This window comes from Nasonia vitripennis, chromosome 1, assembly GCF_009193385.2.
Source record: "Nasonia vitripennis strain AsymCx chromosome 1, Nvit_psr_1.1, whole genome shotgun sequence".
Classification (NCBI taxonomy): Eukaryota; Metazoa; Arthropoda; class Insecta; order Hymenoptera; family Pteromalidae; genus Nasonia; species Nasonia vitripennis.
The window spans coordinates 34,127,948-34,147,344 of NC_045757.1; the positions used below are offsets into that span (position 1 = coordinate 34,127,948).

General features: G+C 43.9%; 2 protein-coding genes across 4 annotated transcripts; one reads left to right on the top strand and one right to left on the bottom strand.

Annotated features, from left to right (window-relative positions):
- The first annotated feature begins 460 nt into the window (after positions 1-460).
- LOC100678124 (PR domain zinc finger protein 10) lies at positions 461-3,778 on the top strand. The gene is made up of 3 exons (XM_003423896.5): positions 461-829; positions 916-1,093; positions 1,174-3,778. Exon 3 carries the CDS (start codon positions 1,301-1,303, stop codon positions 2,993-2,995), a length of 1,695 nt encoding a protein of 564 aa, XP_003423944.1. The 5' UTR covers positions 461-829; positions 916-1,093; positions 1,174-1,300; the 3' UTR covers positions 2,996-3,778.
- A 69-nt stretch (positions 3,779-3,847) lies between these two features.
- Positions 3,848-19,283, bottom strand: LOC100122805 (attractin-like protein 1). 3 transcript variants are annotated; one of them, XM_008217137.4, is made up of 12 exons: positions 18,524-19,283; positions 13,344-13,691; positions 11,305-11,486; positions 9,998-10,392; positions 9,317-9,918; positions 8,737-9,220; positions 8,229-8,634; positions 8,004-8,147; positions 7,768-7,917; positions 7,304-7,691; positions 6,911-7,154; positions 3,848-6,831 (listed from the first exon to the last, which is right to left on the bottom strand). In XM_008217137.4, exons 1-12 carry the CDS (start codon positions 18,892-18,894, stop codon positions 6,586-6,588), a joined length of 3,960 nt encoding a protein of 1,319 aa, XP_008215359.1. In that variant the 5' UTR covers positions 18,895-19,283; the 3' UTR covers positions 3,848-6,585. The 3 variants fall into 3 exon arrangements, with proteins under 3 accessions (XP_008215359.1, XP_016845410.1, XP_016845399.1); XM_016989921.3 differs by having other exon boundaries at positions 6,911-7,133; positions 8,229-8,643; XM_016989910.3 differs by having other exon boundaries at positions 8,229-8,643.
- Positions 19,284-19,397: the final 114 nt, after the last annotated feature.

The following is a 19,397-nucleotide window of genomic DNA, read 5'->3' on the forward strand; positions in this document are numbered from 1 at the left end:
TTCGAGAGAGTGATACTGCACGCATCTGCTCACGTGAACTCTCAATTATAAATTCCCGCTGGAATATCAGGTTTTGCAATTTTTTTTTCTCATTCTTTATTCGTCAATGCGCGCAAGAGCTGTTTTTCTCATTTATTTGTTGATTCGCTCGATTGACACGTGCGAGCTAATTAGCAATACGAGATGCATCTCTGCTAAATAACCAATATCCATAGAATCATTTATAAAAAACTGAGAATCACCGAATTAGATCATTTTATTCGATGCGATCCCATACATACAACACACCTTATTGGCCTAAAAAAAAAACACTTAGGTACCGTCAGACGAACCGTTTAAAAAGGGATATTCCCATTCGAAGCATAACCGGCGAGTGTTCGAACTACACCGTATAACTCGGTCGGTAAGCTAGCACCCTATCATTACGAGTGCGAGTATACAGAAATTGCGCTTTCAAATCTACCTAATATATACACGCGCCGCCTCGCAGTTGGCCGCTTATATGCACGAAAAGCGAATAGCGACTAGATAAAGAGAGGAAGAGAGAGAGACAGGGCTATATACCACACGGCACTTTGTTATTGCGGTGTCTGGCCGTCCATATCCATTCGGTAATCAGTGGCCGTATGGCGGTGTGGTAGTGCCCCCCCGAAACAGTGGCAAAAAGATAAGCAAAGAGACTCGAGCGAGAACCCAACGAACCAAACCCCCGAGAAATAAATTCTCCGTGCGTGTATACACCGCTATATACTGCGTTTCGTCGTGCTGTATAGCTGTCACGAAAAGAAACTTTCGGCAGCAGCACCGTATATGCATACTACGCACGAGGGTAAGAGGCGACGATACGTATATAGGCATAGTCACGCCGTGAATTACAATTAATCGACGCGCTGTATAATAATTTTCCTACTCTAGCGCTTATACACTGTGTGTTCTGTACGCGAGTTCAGAGGATGCCCGACGAGCGGATGGTAAACAACGACGGCCGAAAAAGTCGTCCCGATAATACAAGCGATTCCCGAACGACAGCGAGTGCCACTTCTCGGTAGAATATCGGCTCACCGCAACAGGCATCGATAGGCGAATATATACGGTAGGCAATAGCCTATAATGGCTGCTTAGTATGTTTCCGCTTGCTCACGGCTAATCCCAACATATGACTTGTGTTTACAGGTCTTCAAGCTCGGGCTATGTTTATCCTCGGCGCTTAGACGGTGTTACAGCAGTGCGTCGAGCTCTTCTTCGAGGAAAAAGTAGCCGCTGATATAATCGTTACAACGGTCGCTAATAAGAATTTGCGATGTTGGCTCTGACCGAGTCCGAGGGCAGGAGGCACGCAGCTGGCGAACGCAAGCGACCCAAAGCCAAGAAGAGGAGCAAGCACGACAAAACTCAGAAGAGAGCTCTTCTGGCCATCCAAAAGGATATTGAGGAGAAGGATAACAACACGGAGGAGTTGCAGATCCATGAACTGATGCCAGTGCCCTACAAGCCAGAGGATCATGAGAATCAGCTCAACGCTACGGAGGTCACCTTCGAGCAAGCCACTGTCACAGAGCAGGACTGTCAACAGGTCGCATCCATCTCCTGCATGGATTCAGTTCCCAACAGCAACAAGTTTGTGATCATCACTCTTCTGGAGCCCGAGACACAGGGGATCACGGGGGAAGAGCTGCTCAATGCTCAAGAAATAACAGACGGAGGCGACAAAACAAAGCACACAAAATTACAAAAGAAAGTTATACTTCTGCACAAAATTGATCCTCAACCTACGGCTACCATTCAAGCCAGCACAGAGCAGACCGCTCAAATAGTTACTACTAAGCAAGAGGACAAGGAGTTTGTCGATGGACAGCTGATGACCATAAACTTCAGTGATTTTGCCTCTGAGGCAACCGATGGAAAGCAGCAGAGGGACATAGGTAATTGGATCAAAAAGTTTCCTTCGCTGGCTTTGTTGTACACTGAATCTGGTAAACCGTACGTCAAGTGTCCAGCTTGCACAGCCATGTTCTTCAAAGCGTCTTCGTTTGAGAAGCACGTATCTTGCCATCTGAGAAAGCAGGACGAACGTTATGTCTGTAACTTTTGTAAATATGACAATGAAGATGCTAATACAATATTTTCTCACCTGTGCTTACACCAGGACCAGTGCGAAGTATGTAATATGAATTTGACTAGGAAGAATAGCTTCAAGAAGCATTGGGAGTACTCGGAATCGCAGATGACTTTCACGGTCAAGCGAGACCGATGGAGCAGATTTGTCTGTATCTACTGCAAGCTTGGATTCGACCTGCTACATCAGCTCCAAAAGCATTGGTTCAAACATTCCTGCAATTCCAAAAAAACTTCGCAGTGCAATCAATGCGCCGGTATTTTTGACACCGACGAAGCTCTGCAGAATCACGTTTGTTTGAAATGTCCCGTGTGCGGTAAAATCTGCGACAGCGTACATAGGTTGAGGTCGCACACGAGATATGAAAAGCACTACTTGTACTGTACAATATGCACATATGACTTCATTCTGGCTGTTGATCATGAAAAACACATGGCACTACACAAAAAAATGTATCATTCACACAAAGATTATGCCCACTGCATGGAATCCGAGGATGGAACATCATTCCAGTGTGAAATTTGTGGAAAGATATATCACACGATGTCTTGTCTCGTACTGCATATTCACGACGACCACAAAATTCCAGAAGCAAGCCGAGCTCTTGGTGGAGACGACGATATCGCGAGAATCAGCCTACCCGAAGTCAAGGACGGAGCTACTTCGTACGATATCATCAATTCCTTGAAAAACGAATTGAAATGCGAAGTAGAATTCGCGACTGCGTGCGAAGAAGTTCTAGAAGTTCAAACAGAGAGGACAACTGATCAAGCCGATGGCACAGAGGTAACTGAAGTCAATGAACAGTGTGAACCTGTTGCATTATGCTGGAATAGATATTCGATAGATGATCAAGCTACTCTTAGAAAAGCTACTTAGAATTTTGACATTTTGTTAACTTTTTAGTTACTTTATTCTTCCATTCTATGATTTGTTACACATTTGTGCAGCTAAACCGAAGCAAAGAAACGAGTAAATTCTTTGCTATCTGCAATAATGGGACACGTGCATTTTTAAGACTGTGAAAATAAGAGCTTTTGAAAAATAACGTGAATGATAAGCGTTGTAAAAACGTGTATATAGCGTTTTTGAGACGCGGAAGTTCCTATATGTTTATATATAAAAAAAGATAGTTAAAAAGTAAGTTAACGAAAAAAGTATAGGAATTAGGTAAAATGATTTGATTCCTACAAAGGATTATCTGATTAGTACTTTTTGTTTCAAAAAACATCAGGGTCAAAGGATATTCACGTATGTAGTATATAAAGAGTCAAAGAATATGGTACTGGCTATTAGTACAAAATAATGGTACTTGTCATGCAAAATAATTGAAGCAAATGTAAATATTCGACGACGTTGACATTCAAGTTCAAGGAACTTGCAAAACTTGTTCGTACTATATATTACAAATAAAAATACATATATTATATATAAATTTGTTTACCTTAGGTTTTTTCAAATTATTGGGGAATGTGAAATACTTAGTTAACAATAATACAAATGCTTTTTCTGTAATGCACACCCTAATCATTGGCACATCAGTTGCCTGGAAAAAAATATGTCTTTTGTAGTTGAATTTGCACTAGAATTACATAATGCAATTATGTCTACATAGTCTGCAACTATTGTTTTTCCGATTAAAGATAAGACAAAAAATATAAATACATCTTATCTTATATTCTCTTTTGGAAATCAAACCCCACCTTTTCCTTAAGGATTGAATACTTCCAATTTACATATATATCAATTTTATTTAAACAATATTTGCTTTTTTTATAATACAATATGTTTTTCTTAATGGTCATGCATCTCACTTTTGTATCAACATTCATACGGCGCATGTAGTCCTACCTACGATACTAGCATAAAAATACAGCCGAGTCTTGTTTTTTTCGCATGCACTCTTGTTTACAGTTGCAAAAAAACTTTTTTCCTCGCGCGTTCATTCTCTTTCTTTCGGCCCAAATGCCATTTGCCAGTCTTGGAAAAATCGAGATTAATCTCCTCTTGGAGAAAAGAAAAAATAGCATTGCACATCAATTTTGGTTATTCTAAGATGAATTTCAATGTCTACGATATTGCGCTTGTAACCGAAGCCATCTAAATTTTTCCTAGATTCATATAATTTTGTTCTGTTTGTTAGTTTAGATTCGACAACCGTAAGGATTAGTAAGCCTTAAACATTATGAATATTAATAAAAAAATTTCAAGTCTCTTAGTTCAAACGTATAATTTCATAACGTAAATATGAAATTAAAAAATTAAAACATCACAAATTTTTTCGATCCTAAAACCGCTATAACAGTACATTTCATCCTGCTCTGAAAACACTTGGATTATACAATGGCAAAATATACAAATGCAGATCTTCGTAACGTTAATCGTAAAACTAAATAATGAGATAAGCAAGTAATATATCTATTTGTTCAAAATTTCAAGAGTATCGTAACGACAAAAAAAAATACTGCAGCACACAAGATTGTTTTCAGTTATTTTTACGGCAAATTGCATTTTTTAAATATTTAATGGATATCCCGCAAAAGTCTGACACGCACTTTCTGTAATACAACATCCACTACTCGGATTTTTCTTTACTATAGACTAGATAAAGCTGAATACGCTTTAATGAAAAAGAATGAAGAATGTGCTTAGTTTTATAATGATCGCGTGGAGTTCGACAGTAAGTTCTTTAAAGTCAAGCATTTTACAAAAACTGATACCCAACAAATTCTGGAATGGTTATACAATGTACATTATTTTGTTCTTTTCAACGTGGATCGGGTACGATGATTAAAATTAGGATTCGAACTCAACGCAATCGTCTACTCCTCGAGACTGCGTTGTTTTTACTTCCTCTTAATGGGTCAAGTATAATCCAATTTTCATAACATGGAATAGATTTGCTGACAAAAACATAATGTTTAACTTTAGAGTAGACAAATTTATCTACGAAATTATTCCTCCGATCACAATATGTATGTATCTATAAAGCATGTAAACAGTGCTGAAGATTATCTTAGAACTAAATGCGTAAACCATTTCTCCCAAATTATGCTCACATACGATTTTTATTTGAATAGTTAATGATTATACGATTACAATTTTCTAAAATATTTTGTTCAATTTTGAAGTAGTATATTACTTATACGCTATGAGTAAATTTTTTTCTCTTGATATAATAAGAAGGACGCACGTGAGAATTGAAGTAAATTGTTAGAAAGAACTTACATTTTAAGAAGGCATCACTGTGCATAATCTTATTACTTTATATTCAAATTAAAAAAAGATAATTTACAGCACTGGTTTTATAGACGATTATTTTTATAAATTAAGAGTAACTTGAATGCATAAGATCTAAAAACTGAAAAGACGACTGCACTTTATCATTATTGCATTTCTCAACCTTATGTTTCTCACAAAGTACAGCCGGCAAGTCGTGCTAATTATCGAGAAATATAGATAAAAATGTTACCTAAAATTCGTGCATTCAATTGCTCTTTCGTTCGATTTACATTTATTTTTTGTACAACTATAGCTTTTACCTCATTAACCTTTTCCTTTTTATATTATTATTATCATTATCTTAGTCGACGTCGACTCTAACTTGGCATAGAGTTATGTAGAATTATATACAAATCGACGAAGCACGAGTATCGAAAATGTGATTTCTTTTTTCCTAGACTGAGTGAGCGATCATTCTCACAAAATAATTGAACGACTAATAATGCAACTTCCTCTGTATCTTACTATGTAGGCAATATTACCCTAATAACTGTAGTCACCAAGAAGACTCGCGATTCGCGTCAGTAGTTTGTATAGCGATAAAAAAAATCTGCTTTCGTCGTCTAATAAAAAAAGTTCCGATATCCGTTGTATAACTATATATACAAAACTGTACAAACTCTCGCCGTGATTTCTTCCATGTCTCTTATTCTTTGTACGAATCTCTTTTGGCTTTTCTCCTCCGCATTAAATAATTATCGAGAAATTGGAAAAAAAAGAATTTTTCCCAATCAGACGGAGATTTAAACGTGTATAGTTCGCTTGTCTATCATAACACGCAATTCGAGACCAAGCTTCTTTTTAATGCTCTACGTTTCTTTTACTACTTACGTATATAAATTGAATGGATTTGGGAAAAAGTCTAGCTTTACTCAGTCTTTGTATCACGAGATAAATGATCTAAGTACCAGGAATGATTTTAATTGACAAAGGAGTTTATCAAAAGAAAATTAAAAACAAGTTATCGAGAGAAATGGTATAGTGTGCGAAGGAGAACTCGGGAGTTGATCGAGTCGTCGCTTGACAAGAGATGACGGAAGAGTCTTTCTACGGTGTGAGAATCTTCGATGAGTATGTGAACTTGGGAAAGTTCAAAGGCCTACGATCCTTCTGCTACAATGAAATATTCAAAGTGTGATGAAAATTTTATGTCGTTCTTATGTTCTCTCTCACGCTCTGTTTTAGCGCTAAATGCAAGTCGACTCTGGATGCTGACTGCTCGACTTTCGTGACTTCTTAGGCTCCTTGATGGTTAGCTCCTGAGAGGGCCTACGCGGGCTGCCTAGGGTTACGAGAGCCGAAGCGACTGCGAGGCCTGCGCTCTGACCCGCCGGCGTGTAAGGCTCGCCCCCGGTCGGCAGCCTGACTAGTAAGGAAAGAACCGCAGCCCTATTGCCGCAGCAAGGCTCCAGAGCTATCGGACTCGGAGCATCCTGCAATATACCATTTTTCATTTTTTTTATCTTTCAACCATCAAAAACTAATTTCTCAATATCGAAAATGTCTTCCTACCTTCTTCTTCTTCTTCTTGCGAGAATTGTTCATTTCGGTATCGCTACCATCAGTTTCCGTGATACTTGAATTGCGCCTCTCTATTTCCACGAGAACTTGGCTAAAGGCACGACTAGCCATTTGTTCCATTTCCACGAAGAGACGCTGCCTCCTTCTGTACATGTCATACTTTTGTTTGATTTTCCAGAGGATTGCTGCCACCAGCAACAAAGCAAGGAAGCACCTATGTGGAGGCATATAATCTCTAGTTTACAAGTAAATACTGCCTGAGTTTTAAGACAGCGACTTATTCGAAGAAATTACTCGGTGTGACAAATAATAAAAAGAGAAGAAAAAAGTCATGCGAAATTTCGAAATTGATCTACAAAGTTAATGGTAATTGTCAATACTCACGTAGAAAATGTTATGAAAAACTGCTGCAAATTCAGCTTGGAATACTGGGAGAACGAGATTTGGATCCACAGCGGAGGTTGGAAGTCGTAAACGTAGACGTAGAACGTAGTGAGCGTGTTGTTATCCTCGTTGCCGAAATTGTAGTCAGCTTTACTAAAGCGATGCTTGTAGGTCAGATTCGTGCAGTTTGCCCCGAGGAGTAACGGTTTTTCCGGACTGTTCGCCTTTTTGATAGTTATGTTCATCCTGGCGATTACGGAACACGTTATGGAAAAGTCGGCGTCTACGTCAGGTTTTGGAGGAGAATTCTTAAAGTTTATCGCTCTGTAGTGGCGGTCTTCTTTCTTACTAAGATTAAACGTAAATTGATAATCGATTGCCAGATCATCTGAAACGTATTGGAAAAAGACCAAAGTTAACAATAGAAGTCTAATCAATAAAACATTCAATCGAGAAGTACTTACAAAAACATGATCCTTTGTTCGTGGGGTCACCGTGATAGAGTCCACTGATGTCGCATCTTTCACAGTGATCACCTATAATACCTTTCGTTGTACAGAAACATTTTCCCGTCTCTCCGGTGCAGTTAGTCCCCTGGTCGTTACAAGAGCAAGCTAAACGCGGCAAACAGGGAAGAACAAAATGAAGTAACCTTGTCGTGGACATGTTAATGATCCATTACAATTTACAGGGGACTCACGTTGACAAGTAGCTCCATTAAGAGGATTGCCGTAAAAGCCTGGTCTACACTTCTCGCAATGAGGTCCGTACGTTAAATTTCCACACGGTTGAATACACTCGCTGCTATTGGGATGACATGTACTATGTCCGTTGCATTGACAAACTGTAACCGATACCCATACATTATTTAAGAGGCATCTAATGTAAAATTAAGGCAACTTTGTAAATGCTGCTGTAAACTTACTCGGACACTCTGTGAAGTACCAGCGATCCAACGGGCAACTCTCGGGGCTCCTGTGACTGGGTTGCCGCGCACCTCCAGGTAAGCATTTTCCCCGCCCAGTGTTCGACCCATCGTCGCACCAACCACAGGCCGGGTCAGCCCTGCAGGTTGCACAGGAATTGTGTGAACTGCACCACTCGTTGCCAGACTTAGTGTTGCGACACTTTTCGGACGCCGTCGTCCATTCGCGGCACTGGCCGTAGGGAAAACTCGCTGGATAGGCGTTTTTATCGACGCATCGTTCCTCGTTCTGACACCAGATGCACTCGGCCTCCGTGCAGTTGCGACATGACGTGTACTCAACGCAGGGGCTTCGGCAGATGTCCACCGGCGATCGCTGCGGTTGGATCGTGTTGTTCGCACTCGCCTTAAACACATGTAAGCGGAATTTCATTTTATATATTTCAAATTCCACTGATTTGTCATAAAAACAAAAAAAAAACAACATTATCATAGGGAATAAACTTACAATAGCGATTTCAGACAGGGGCTTGCACCTATCAGGACCGTTCGACCAGGACCAAATGCAGTTGGGATTGCTGGAGCAGGCTTGACACGAGTGCAGCTGATAGCACTCGATGCCGGTGTGTGCGTCGCACATATCGAGAGAGTTAATGGCTCTTGTCTGGGGCGCGTTAGCGACATTCCGGCAGACCTCATGCGCGCAGTTCTTGCCGCACCAGACGCAGTTGTAAGAGGTTTGCACACAAGCGACGCAGTCAGTCAGCAGTTTACAGAGCTCTTTGTGCGAGGTCATGCCACGCGGCAGAGTATCGTACAAACAACGCATGTACCTGCCGTCGTGAGGATCGTCGTTTATTAGGACAGTCTTTGCGATCTTTGTGATGGGCAGGCAAACGCTCGCTTTCTTATCCCACACACATTTCAGACCTATTCTAGAGTTCAAACATTGACTGTAATTGCGCAAGTGCTCGCACGTTCCTGGAGTGTACCTACGGGACGAATCACATCATTTTAATTTACTACTCTTTATTATAAAATTATTATAAAATATTACGACTGTGATTACATTTGTTTCGAACAATTACCTGAGCATATCCGAGAGCATCTGTCCGTCGAATCCACCGTAGATGTACATTGACTTGCTAAAAACGGTTGCGCTGTGCCCGTACCTTGACAGGTCGGCCATTTCTCTGGGCATAGTGTACTGCCTCCACGAGTCGCAGGTTACATCGTAAGCTACCATGTCCGCAGAATAGCACCTGGCGCCGTACGAGTGAATGGTGTCATTGTGAGTGTTGCCACCGAAGACGAGCATGAGCGAGCCGCTAACGAAAACGGCTGTATGGAAGAAACGCGCGGACGGTGCAGCGGTCAGAAGTCGCCACTCTCTTGGTCGGTTTGGATGGTAGGAGTACAGTCTGTTGGTGAGGACCTGAGTACCCGGATTCTCCGACACGTAGCCGCCGTAGACGTAGATGAGATTCGTGTGCGGATCGTGGGCCGCGCTGTGACCATAGCCACCCTTCACCGGGAAGCCGAAGGTTTCGACTATCTGCCACTCGCGCGCACCGAAGTAGTACTCTTGGACGGTATTCAGATAGCCGTACTGCGGCGAGTGCCCGAAGATGACAACCATCTTCTCCTTCTTGTCGTGGCTCTGCACGAGATTCGCTGTGTGTCCGGCAACCTAACGTTCGTTAAAACATTATATTAATTGAAAATATTCCGAGCACATTTCCGATTTCACAAAGAAAAACAAAACGAACCTTAAGCGGTCCGCACATGGTCTTGTTGACGCAATTGTCATGCACAGTGACATTCTCCCAGAGCTTGGCAGACACGTCGAACGCCCAGATCTCATTGGTGACGGTGGAGTTGTCAATGACGCCGCCGTACATGTAAATCTTGTCACCGAACAAAACGCAGGAGTGACCATACCGGGGAAGAGGTTTTACACCGGTGATGTGGGGCGTCTCCCAGACGTTGCCGTTGAAGTCGTAGATGTAGATCATCTTGGCGCGGTGAAAGCTCTCCCCGCCTATGACGTAAAGCGAGTCCTGCCAAACAACGGCACAGTGGCTTGCCGAGCCCTCCGGCGACAGGTCGTTGTAGTTCACCGCATCCCAGTAGCCCTGCTCGCTCGTCTGGTTGCAGTCGGCTCCTGAAATTTCACATCGAGGCTTGTTAGTTTGTCTCGGTCGAGCGGAAATAAGCTCGCGTGTCGCGAAAAAAGTTTGCTCCTCTTCACTTCGTTATTACAACATAAAAAAAGAGGAATATCGCGGATATCCGTTACGGGAATATTTACAGGCCGTCAAAAATAACTGCGACACGGGCCGAGCGTCGTCTAGAAATAGTAATACCCGCGCGCAAGCTCGAGGTGCCTTAAAGTGGTGTAGCCTCTGTATACACACTCTCGCGTGCGCGAAAAAGGAAGAATGCAAATAAAAGCACTAGGTCTGTATACACAGACACTAGCGAGAGAGTGAGGGAGAAAAAGGAGCACGAAAAAAGCGACTGCAGCACGACGCCGAGATGCTTGAATCAGGACGTATAATGCGTATAAAAGACGTGAAGACGGCTCTCGGTGTATACATAAACTGCGCCGACTTTCCCCCGGGTCCTCGAGAGACATAACGCGGCATAATTTAGAAACTTTGAGGGCAGAGAAAAAAGAGCGGAAACGAGAGAAGACTGCTGCAGCAGCAGCGTCGTCGTACGTGTTTTTTTTTGCGCAGACGAGGACATTTCTGTCCAACTAACGTAGGTGTGTTCAACACCAGCAACCGTAGCATTAAGATCCGTGAAAAGAGAGAAAGAGACTGTAATTGTCGCGCTTCGACTTCCTGGTTCCGTTACGCGGCGCGAGCTCTTTTTTTCCCTCAGCCATTGGCCTTTCAGGCGGAGCTTTTTGTGCAAAAGAACCGACGCAAAAACCAACTGTCGGAAGCTAGAATTAAACGGGAGTATATAATAGTTTCGAGTTAATTGGACATGCATAAGCGTTACTGATTGCTCGCAGGCGATAAAATTCGCGAACGGTGTTATTTTTTTTCTTCTGCCTGTCATATACCTTTGAATCCAGGAGAACAGTCGCAGCGATGCCACTCGTGGTTGCACTCGCCCTGTCCTCGATGGGCCGAGCAGTTGTTGGGGCAGACTGGCACGTCGCAAGCCTCGCCCATCCACGTGGCGTCGCACGTGCAGACACCCTCGATGCAGACTCCGTGATCGGAGCAGTCGACTTGAGAGTCCCTGTCAACAGCAGAAAAGCATCGTTAGTAAGCAAGCCAAATAGAAATACGCCTAGTGTGTACTAATTACTCGAGATAAAAAAAAAACGAAAAAAAAACTACACCCACCCACGCGCGATTTTTCATTCCGAACGATAAAGCATCTCTCCCCCTTCCGAGAAAAAAAAAATCCCCCATGTAGGTCAAGCGAACCCCGCAAGAATCCCTCGGAGTCTGCTGCTGAGTCTCGCGGCCAAGTGTCAGTAAACTCGGAAGGCCGCGAGACACGCGCATTGATTCTTTTTCTTAGCCAGAGAGGAAACAAGAGGAAACAACTCCTCCTTTTTCCCGACGTATGTACAGAGAGTAATGCATCGCGTCGAATTAGTCGATAAGCTCAGCTCTCTCTCTCTCTCTCTCTCTCAGGATGCAGATACGGGGAAGTGGTTTTGTTTTGCTTTTTTTAGCGCTCGCTCGCTCGCTTTGTTTGATTTATCGCGTACGCGCGCGCGTGGCTTTGTGCGAAAGTTTTCTTTTCTGCATATACAACGCGAGCTGCACTTCTGGCCGATTACAGTCGCTTTCACTTTGATTCGAAGGACTTTGATAAATCTGATTAGCGCCGGCAAAGGTTTCATCTAGCTCTCAGCCTATACTATACTCGGCTACATTTCGTAATTCGCGCGAATCGGAGCAGTTCCGAGTTGAAAAATTCAAGCGGCAGACAATCTCCGAGAAAGCGCTCGCGTCGAAATATATATATATATATATATATATATATATATATATATATATATATATATATATATATATATATATATATATACAGCCGAGACAAAGCCACAAAGAAGAAGAATAAGCGGTAGCGGCGCATCATCTCGTCTTTGTCTAGACGACAGCTCGAGCTCGCGCGCGAAGTGACTCAACGTATATATACTCGTTCTCGATCTTCTCTCTCTTTCTCGAAACACGTCGTCGTCGCGTCGAGAAGCATGCAAAGCGACAAAAGGAGAAAAACACTGGCCGTTGAATGTATAGTACTTGTTTTTCGCCGCCTTCCGCAACTATGTGTACCTATACTCTCGGCGCGAGAGTAGAGCCGCACATTATACCGTCTGTTTATCGAATGCAAAAAAGAAAACCGCGACGACAAATTCTTGGATATATACGACGATCGGCGACTTTATTATAAGCGTCGAGGGCGTAGATATGCACCGTAAACGGGGATATAAAGTGTCTTTCCGTTACGCCGTCGGAGAGAGAGAGAAAGCTTTTAATGCTCGAACTTTCGGCGCGGCGTGTATTAAGGCAGCTCGTGAATAACGAAGGAGCTTTTTTGCGAGAAGCGTCTGGCGGAGCGTCTCTATAAAGTTTCTCGGAGTGGATGAATTTGATTGACTCGCCGACGCAAGAGAGAGGGAGAAGCACTTGATTGCGCCGAGAAGATCCACCGCCGGAGGCTTTTTTCAGCGCGCGGCAATTACTTTGTGGCTGTTTTTCTCTGATTGCGCCTTACGAAATCGGACCGACGTCGTGGAATAACGAGGAAATTGATTTTTCTCTCGCGCGGAACAAGCGCGTAATCGATATCGCTCGTATTAAAAGAAAACCTAATATTTGAAACTGTCTCTAGTGCGACGAAGCGATACACACACACACGCACAAAGCGCCTGATTATAGGCTAATTTACTAGAAGCCCATCAGTTTGATGAATAATTTAACGTTCGATCACACCGGCTATAGCTGCGAGAGAGCGATTATAAGCGCGAATTAATCCCCCGTCAATATCCGGCTTGATTAAACGACGGCGTATACGCGTAATCGTCGACTACCATAAGCGAAATTTCGCTACACGAGAGAAAAAGAAGAATCCTCTCACCTGCTGGGACAGGCGTTGATTTTGTAAGTGATATTGAAGCCGCTCATGTTGTAGGCGACGTCGGAGTAGAAGTGCAGGAGGGCGCTGCCCGAGCGCGCTATGACTTCGGGAACACGTCTGATGTGGTAGTCGTCCTTGTGCATGAGCCCGGTGAAGACACCGAGAAGGGGCGCCTCGACCGAGTCCCCGTCGAAGATGTACAGATGATCCCAGCCGCATTCCGTGGCGAACTCCTCGATGTGCATGCGTATCGACGAGTTGACTGTGCTCTCGATCAGCCACGAGCATTTCACGTCGGTCGTGTAGTTGCCCACGCCGTCGTGGATGCTACCTGACGGCTCCGACAGTCTGAAATGTGTGCAGCAGAGAGGGGGGGGGGGGCTTTGTTAATTACGTCGAGCTTGCTCTGATGGGTGTTTGCGCTCGTGGGGCGTTCAACTCGGTCGTGTGTAGTGGGCGGGGAGATGCATTATAATATGCTGGGAGCGAATTTTGGGTGAAAAAAAAAGCGTTGAGATTGTAACAATTGATTGGTAAATCATTAAACGCTTAATTTTTATGAATCGCTTATTATTGAAATTACTTCTCAGCTAGAAAATCCACAATTTTTCACACCAAGCCGTATCGGCAATTTTTCAATGAACGCACACCTATTCACTCTGTGCATTATAACCCTCCGTACACACACACACACACACAGGCGCATACGCACGCGTGTACACGCGTACTCGAGGTTCTCGCTGGATCGGCGTAATTAACGCGATTATATGCGTGGAATTTAGCTCGGCCCCGACCGTCTCTCTCTCTCTCTCTCTCTCTCTCTCTCTCTCTCTCTCTCTCTCTCTCGACGATTCGTCTTTCTCGTCGTCGTCGCCGTCGCTCTGCAGTAGCAGATATATAGTTTGCCTGAGAGAGATGGATTAATTACCCGGAGAGTCGTGTTTACTCGCGAGCACGTGCGCGCGAGATAAAGACGCTCTCTGAATTTTTCATTTTTTTTATTCACAAACCGGCGAGCTGATTATACCTTATTATTCATGGATCCGCTTTTTGGGGGAGAAACGCTACAGGGTCTAATCGTATTCGGAATATTCAATGCGATGTGTTTGCTTATAATATGTATAATACGAGGGAAGGGAGAAGAAGAAGGATACCTCTATAATTCGTCCGTCTCTTAAAAAATTCAAAATTAACTTTGAGAGTAATGTCTGTATTTAGCGAAAGAGTAGGTGAAACTCCGCTGTATGAATTTCAAATGCGCTTTTATATAGCTGTGCGATGCAGCCCGATATGCATCACTCAATTTTCAGCCGCACGAGAGCTGCGCGTCAAGTGGGAAAGCAAGATAGGCGACGAGAGACGACTACTACGTGTATACCACGTGGGGGAGAGGGTCGAGAGTTTATTATGCGAACACCCTGTCTCCGCGTAATAACATTACCGGCGAAATATCCGAAGCGTTACGTAAAGGTACAGCAGCTTCTCTCTCTCTCTCTCTCTCTCTCTCGGAGTCTCTATTTTTCGCGTAACCAATTTTTCGCAATTATCCGGAAAATAATTCGCTCTCGCGCGATGATAAAACAACGTTAAGGAACGAATCAGTTTTCAATAATCGATAAATCCCGCGTAGTACCGTGTGTATCTATAAAAATGCCATCAAATACGAAGCAATCTAATTGCTCATATAAGCTGCGATTAAACTCGAATCTCTGTACCCCCAAAAATCGTAGCTTCGAAAATAGACACGAGAGCGACGAATTTTCACGGATATTATGCCGACAAAAATTTACAAAACTTTCAGCTGAACTGAGTCACCGAGAGCAAAAACAATAACATTTTCACTCCTCGAAATAAGTATATACAAGCGCGACATATCTCTTGCGCTGAAAATTATACACGCAGCGTAAAACTGTGTTCGCGAGTCGCGCGCGCGCAATCAATTATTATTATATAGATCTCAACGGCCTTTACATAATTTCTCCGGCGAGTTATAGCCTATATACTCAAAAAAAAAACCCGCGCGTTTTATCGTCGCGGCCGCCGCGCTTATAACGAGTTTTCTTTTGAAAACTGAAATATTCGCGTCCCTCGTTCCGCATTCAGATCTCGCGCGTCGAATCAGAGCCGTAAAGTAACGGCGATCAGAAATGGCTTGGAGAAGGAGAGAATTCAAGGGAGTGAATCCCGCCGCGAAAAAAGAAGTTGGCCGCGAGTGTATACACCTATAGCCGCTACTGATGTCGTTACGACTACCGCTAGCTACTATACTACTATACTCCTGCAGAGGCCGGGCGACTTTCACACTGCGCCGGAAAATGGAATGGCTTATATACAAGCGCTGCAAGTTTACTCTCCATCCGCGAACGAACTTCGCGCGGAGTAAGCAGAGGAAGGGAAAAAAAGAGGACAAACATTTTTCATCTAACTTGCGCTGAAAAAGGGCCAAGAATACAGAGATATTAATTTGGAATTTTATTTTACAGTTATGTTGTAGTACTTTACATTAGTGTCGTCGTTCTTCTCTTCGGAGACAATATTTGAGCGCGGAAAGTGTCATAACGCGCGACGTCTATTTGTTCGCCTGTCGTCTCGTATAATAAATAACGAGGAAAAAAAAAAAAAAATAACGCACTGTGCAGATGAATCCACGCGGCGTTGCCGCGAAAAATGCCTCTTTGTATGCTAAATCTCTCGACGCGCGCGGACGCGAATTTGGGGCCGCGTTTAATGATAACGACGGAACTTCGTTAAAGTCGCCCTTTGAGGGCTGTATATTTTTTTCCAAGCTAACTAGAAGCTTTATTATACATTTAAAAAACGTGTTTTTAAAAAGCATCTCATATTAATCGAAAAGCCGCGTGTATACGCGTCCGCGTCTGAATGACAGAAACGAGTACACGGCAAACAAGTCAAGAAAACTCCCGCAGCTTTATATATCCATCGCTCGCGCGAAAAACTAGTCGCACTAACCGCGAGAGAGATCGATCGGTCAGGCGCAAAATTGCAAAAGTTCACCGAATTATCGTGAAAGCTCTCTCTCTCTCTCTCTCTCTCTCTCTCTCACTCTCGGCCGCCTCGTCGAGAGCAATAAATACCCACGCGCGTCTCGAAAAATTCACCCGCATCTGTCTTATTATAAGAGGAATGAAAGAAACGAGTATATATAGAAGACGCGATAGGTCGTCGTCGTCGATAGCCGCTGGAATGGCCGATTTACCGTTAACGCGTGCGTAGCAGCGGCAAAGCAAGAGAGAGAGAGAGAGAGAGAGAGAGAGAGAGAGAGAGAGAGAGAGAGAGACGACTCACACGTACGCACTAACGAGAGATTTTTCGTCCCCGAGACTCGCTTTATTCGGGACGAGTTATATATTATATCGAGGTCTGCGCTGGGCTCTGATCCCATTATACCTCCGATTTTTTTTCCTCCACCGACCTTGCACCCACGCAACGCTTTTGTATATCTAGTCGTTTATTTTTGGTAATAATAATATAACGTTTCTTTTGTTTTCTCTAAAGAAGAAAGTGAGAGAATTCAATCCGAACACACGTCATGCGCCTGTATACGAAAAAGTCTCAGGATTTCAAATGTAAACGAGATGCGAGCTGTATCAAAAATTAAAATGCTTACACTGACTCACTATAAATGTATACGACTCGCCGAAAAAGTATCACGTTTATTACACGCTGTGGTGGAAGAAAAACCTGTTTCCGAGAGACGAAAACGTCGATGCAAAAATTTCGTGCTCAGCTCTTCTTCTCTAAAAAAAGGAAGAAGAGAGAATAACGCGTCGAGAGGGAAAAAAATCAGGCTTTGATCGACTGAACCACATTTTTTTCTCTCTCCTCCACGTTGCAGCTCACGTCGATGCGATGAGGAACGAGATAAGCACCGGTCGAAGGATGAGCGACAGTGTGCCTCAGGGGCCTTTTCGATGTGATGCATCGCCGGCGATTCTCTCTGCATCGTTTTTTTTTTAATCGTCTTAAAAAAGCGCGCGCTCTGATGATCGAGAGTAAAATAGTGAAAATTTTTCACAGGAGAATAGTATACAGTCGTTTTAAAAAACGATACGTATCGTTAATCGAGCTAATTCGACTGACCGTTATATGATATATAGTCTAATGGAGACAAGGGCACGCGGAATGAATAATAAAACGCGCATTGACATGCAGCTGATAAGTCCGAGAGAAAGCGAATATGCCAGCTAATAAATAGCGATTACATTATCGTAAAGAATTCCGGACGTTGTGATGTGCGTTCATTTTTTTTTCTCTTTTGCAAAGAAGGAGGAGGGTGTACGAGAGCGATGAAAAATGTGTGACCTTACGACTGAGCATACTGACAGTACAGGCGTATAGAGTGTATCGGATGAGTGATCATTGTCATCACTCCTCTGTGGTTATTACATGTCATTACGGATACACTTATCAAGCAGATAAGCTGGCGTGTCTGCCTATGCTGTGTAGAAATTTTAACAATTAAAGCAATTAATAGATACTGGGAATAGCTTGGAATAAATATTGCTGACCTTGAGATAATTCGCTAGAAAGTAATCGAGTGGTTGGTAATTTTTACGGCAAAACCCAAGCTGTTAGTAGATGTTGGCTGTCTGTTATATAGATACATTTTACTGTCTATCAGCTTATGTGCAACAACAAGCCATTCATTGTTCAATACATCTAATTTTAAAAGCTAATAATTTCTTTGCTTTCATTGAGTAAACATCATATTGGCATTTGCATCATTGTTTATGTACAGTGCATTGTCACGGACTGGTCGTGGTGCGAACTCACATAATGACCGGCATCATTTCTCAACTCTCAATCAAAACAGTCAACTTTTAACTATCCCAGCCGGTGTATTTTTATACATGCCAGTTAGATTGACTCTGCAACAGGGTCAGAGGTGCGCGTATAATATTCCATTATCTCATTGAACTAACCTCAATGGAGTATTGCTCTTGAGCGCATTATGCAAATGGAAGTTCAAAAGACAATAAATTTTCATCATCCCCACGGTTTCATAATCAACTTTCACCAATGCCTAACCCAACTGACAGGCTGGATTTCACTCGTGCATTGTTTACAATCAAAGACTCAGCAGGAAAGCGTGTGAGAGAGAAGAAAGAAAAAAAAGGAGATACAGGGTGTATTGAAAAAAAGAGGCACGGAGAACTAACCTGACTTTGCTAGCACAGTATTGACAATTTGGTCCCTGCCAGCCCTCTCGACAGAGGCAGCTCCCGTTGACGCAGTTCCCATTGAGGCAGCTGTCGAGGTCACACGCGGAGGCGTTAGCCCCGACGATGCTGTTCTGCGAGCTCGCGGCAGCCGTCTCGAGGGGCGCCACGCACTGCAGCAGCGTCGTCCAGACGACGAGGCTCCAGAGCAGCTGGCCGGCGCCACCGGCATGCCTGGACCGCAGCCGCCGGCCAGCTTTCTCCTCCCCGTCTTCAGCAGGCTCGCCGGCGGGGGCGACGACTCCCGCCCGGACTTTTCGCCGGTACTTGCACTTATACAGGAACAAAAACATCTGCGCGGCTTCTGCCATTTTGGTAGGCTTCCATGTCAGCGCGCTGAGACAATGGCCGACGGCGACGAGCTCTCTCGCGGCCCTTGCTCCTATTCCTCCGAATAACGTAGAGAAACGCAGGCTTGCGGAGAGGGCGCGAGGCGTACTGCAGCTGCGGCCCCGCCTGTCTCTCGGCTGCCGCTGCTACTTGCCGACGTCGTTGTGTCTTATATTATTGGGACTGGCAGGAGGGCGGCAGGAGCACGACTTCCTCGCCGCTGACGTGACTCCTCCGGCAGACGACGTTCCTACTACTACTGCTGCTGCTGCTGCTGCTGATACAGACGCGCCAGCAGCTCCGCATCCCCAGCATCGTCTCGGCGCGCAGACGAGCCACTGTGTGTGTATACGACTATACGGGCTGTTTTATGTACCAACAACTGCAGGCTGGCTATTCGCGGAAATCCGAGACGCGCTGCACGCTGACCACCTGGCGGACGACGGCAGACTATGGGTATATAACACACTGTGCGCCAGCTGCG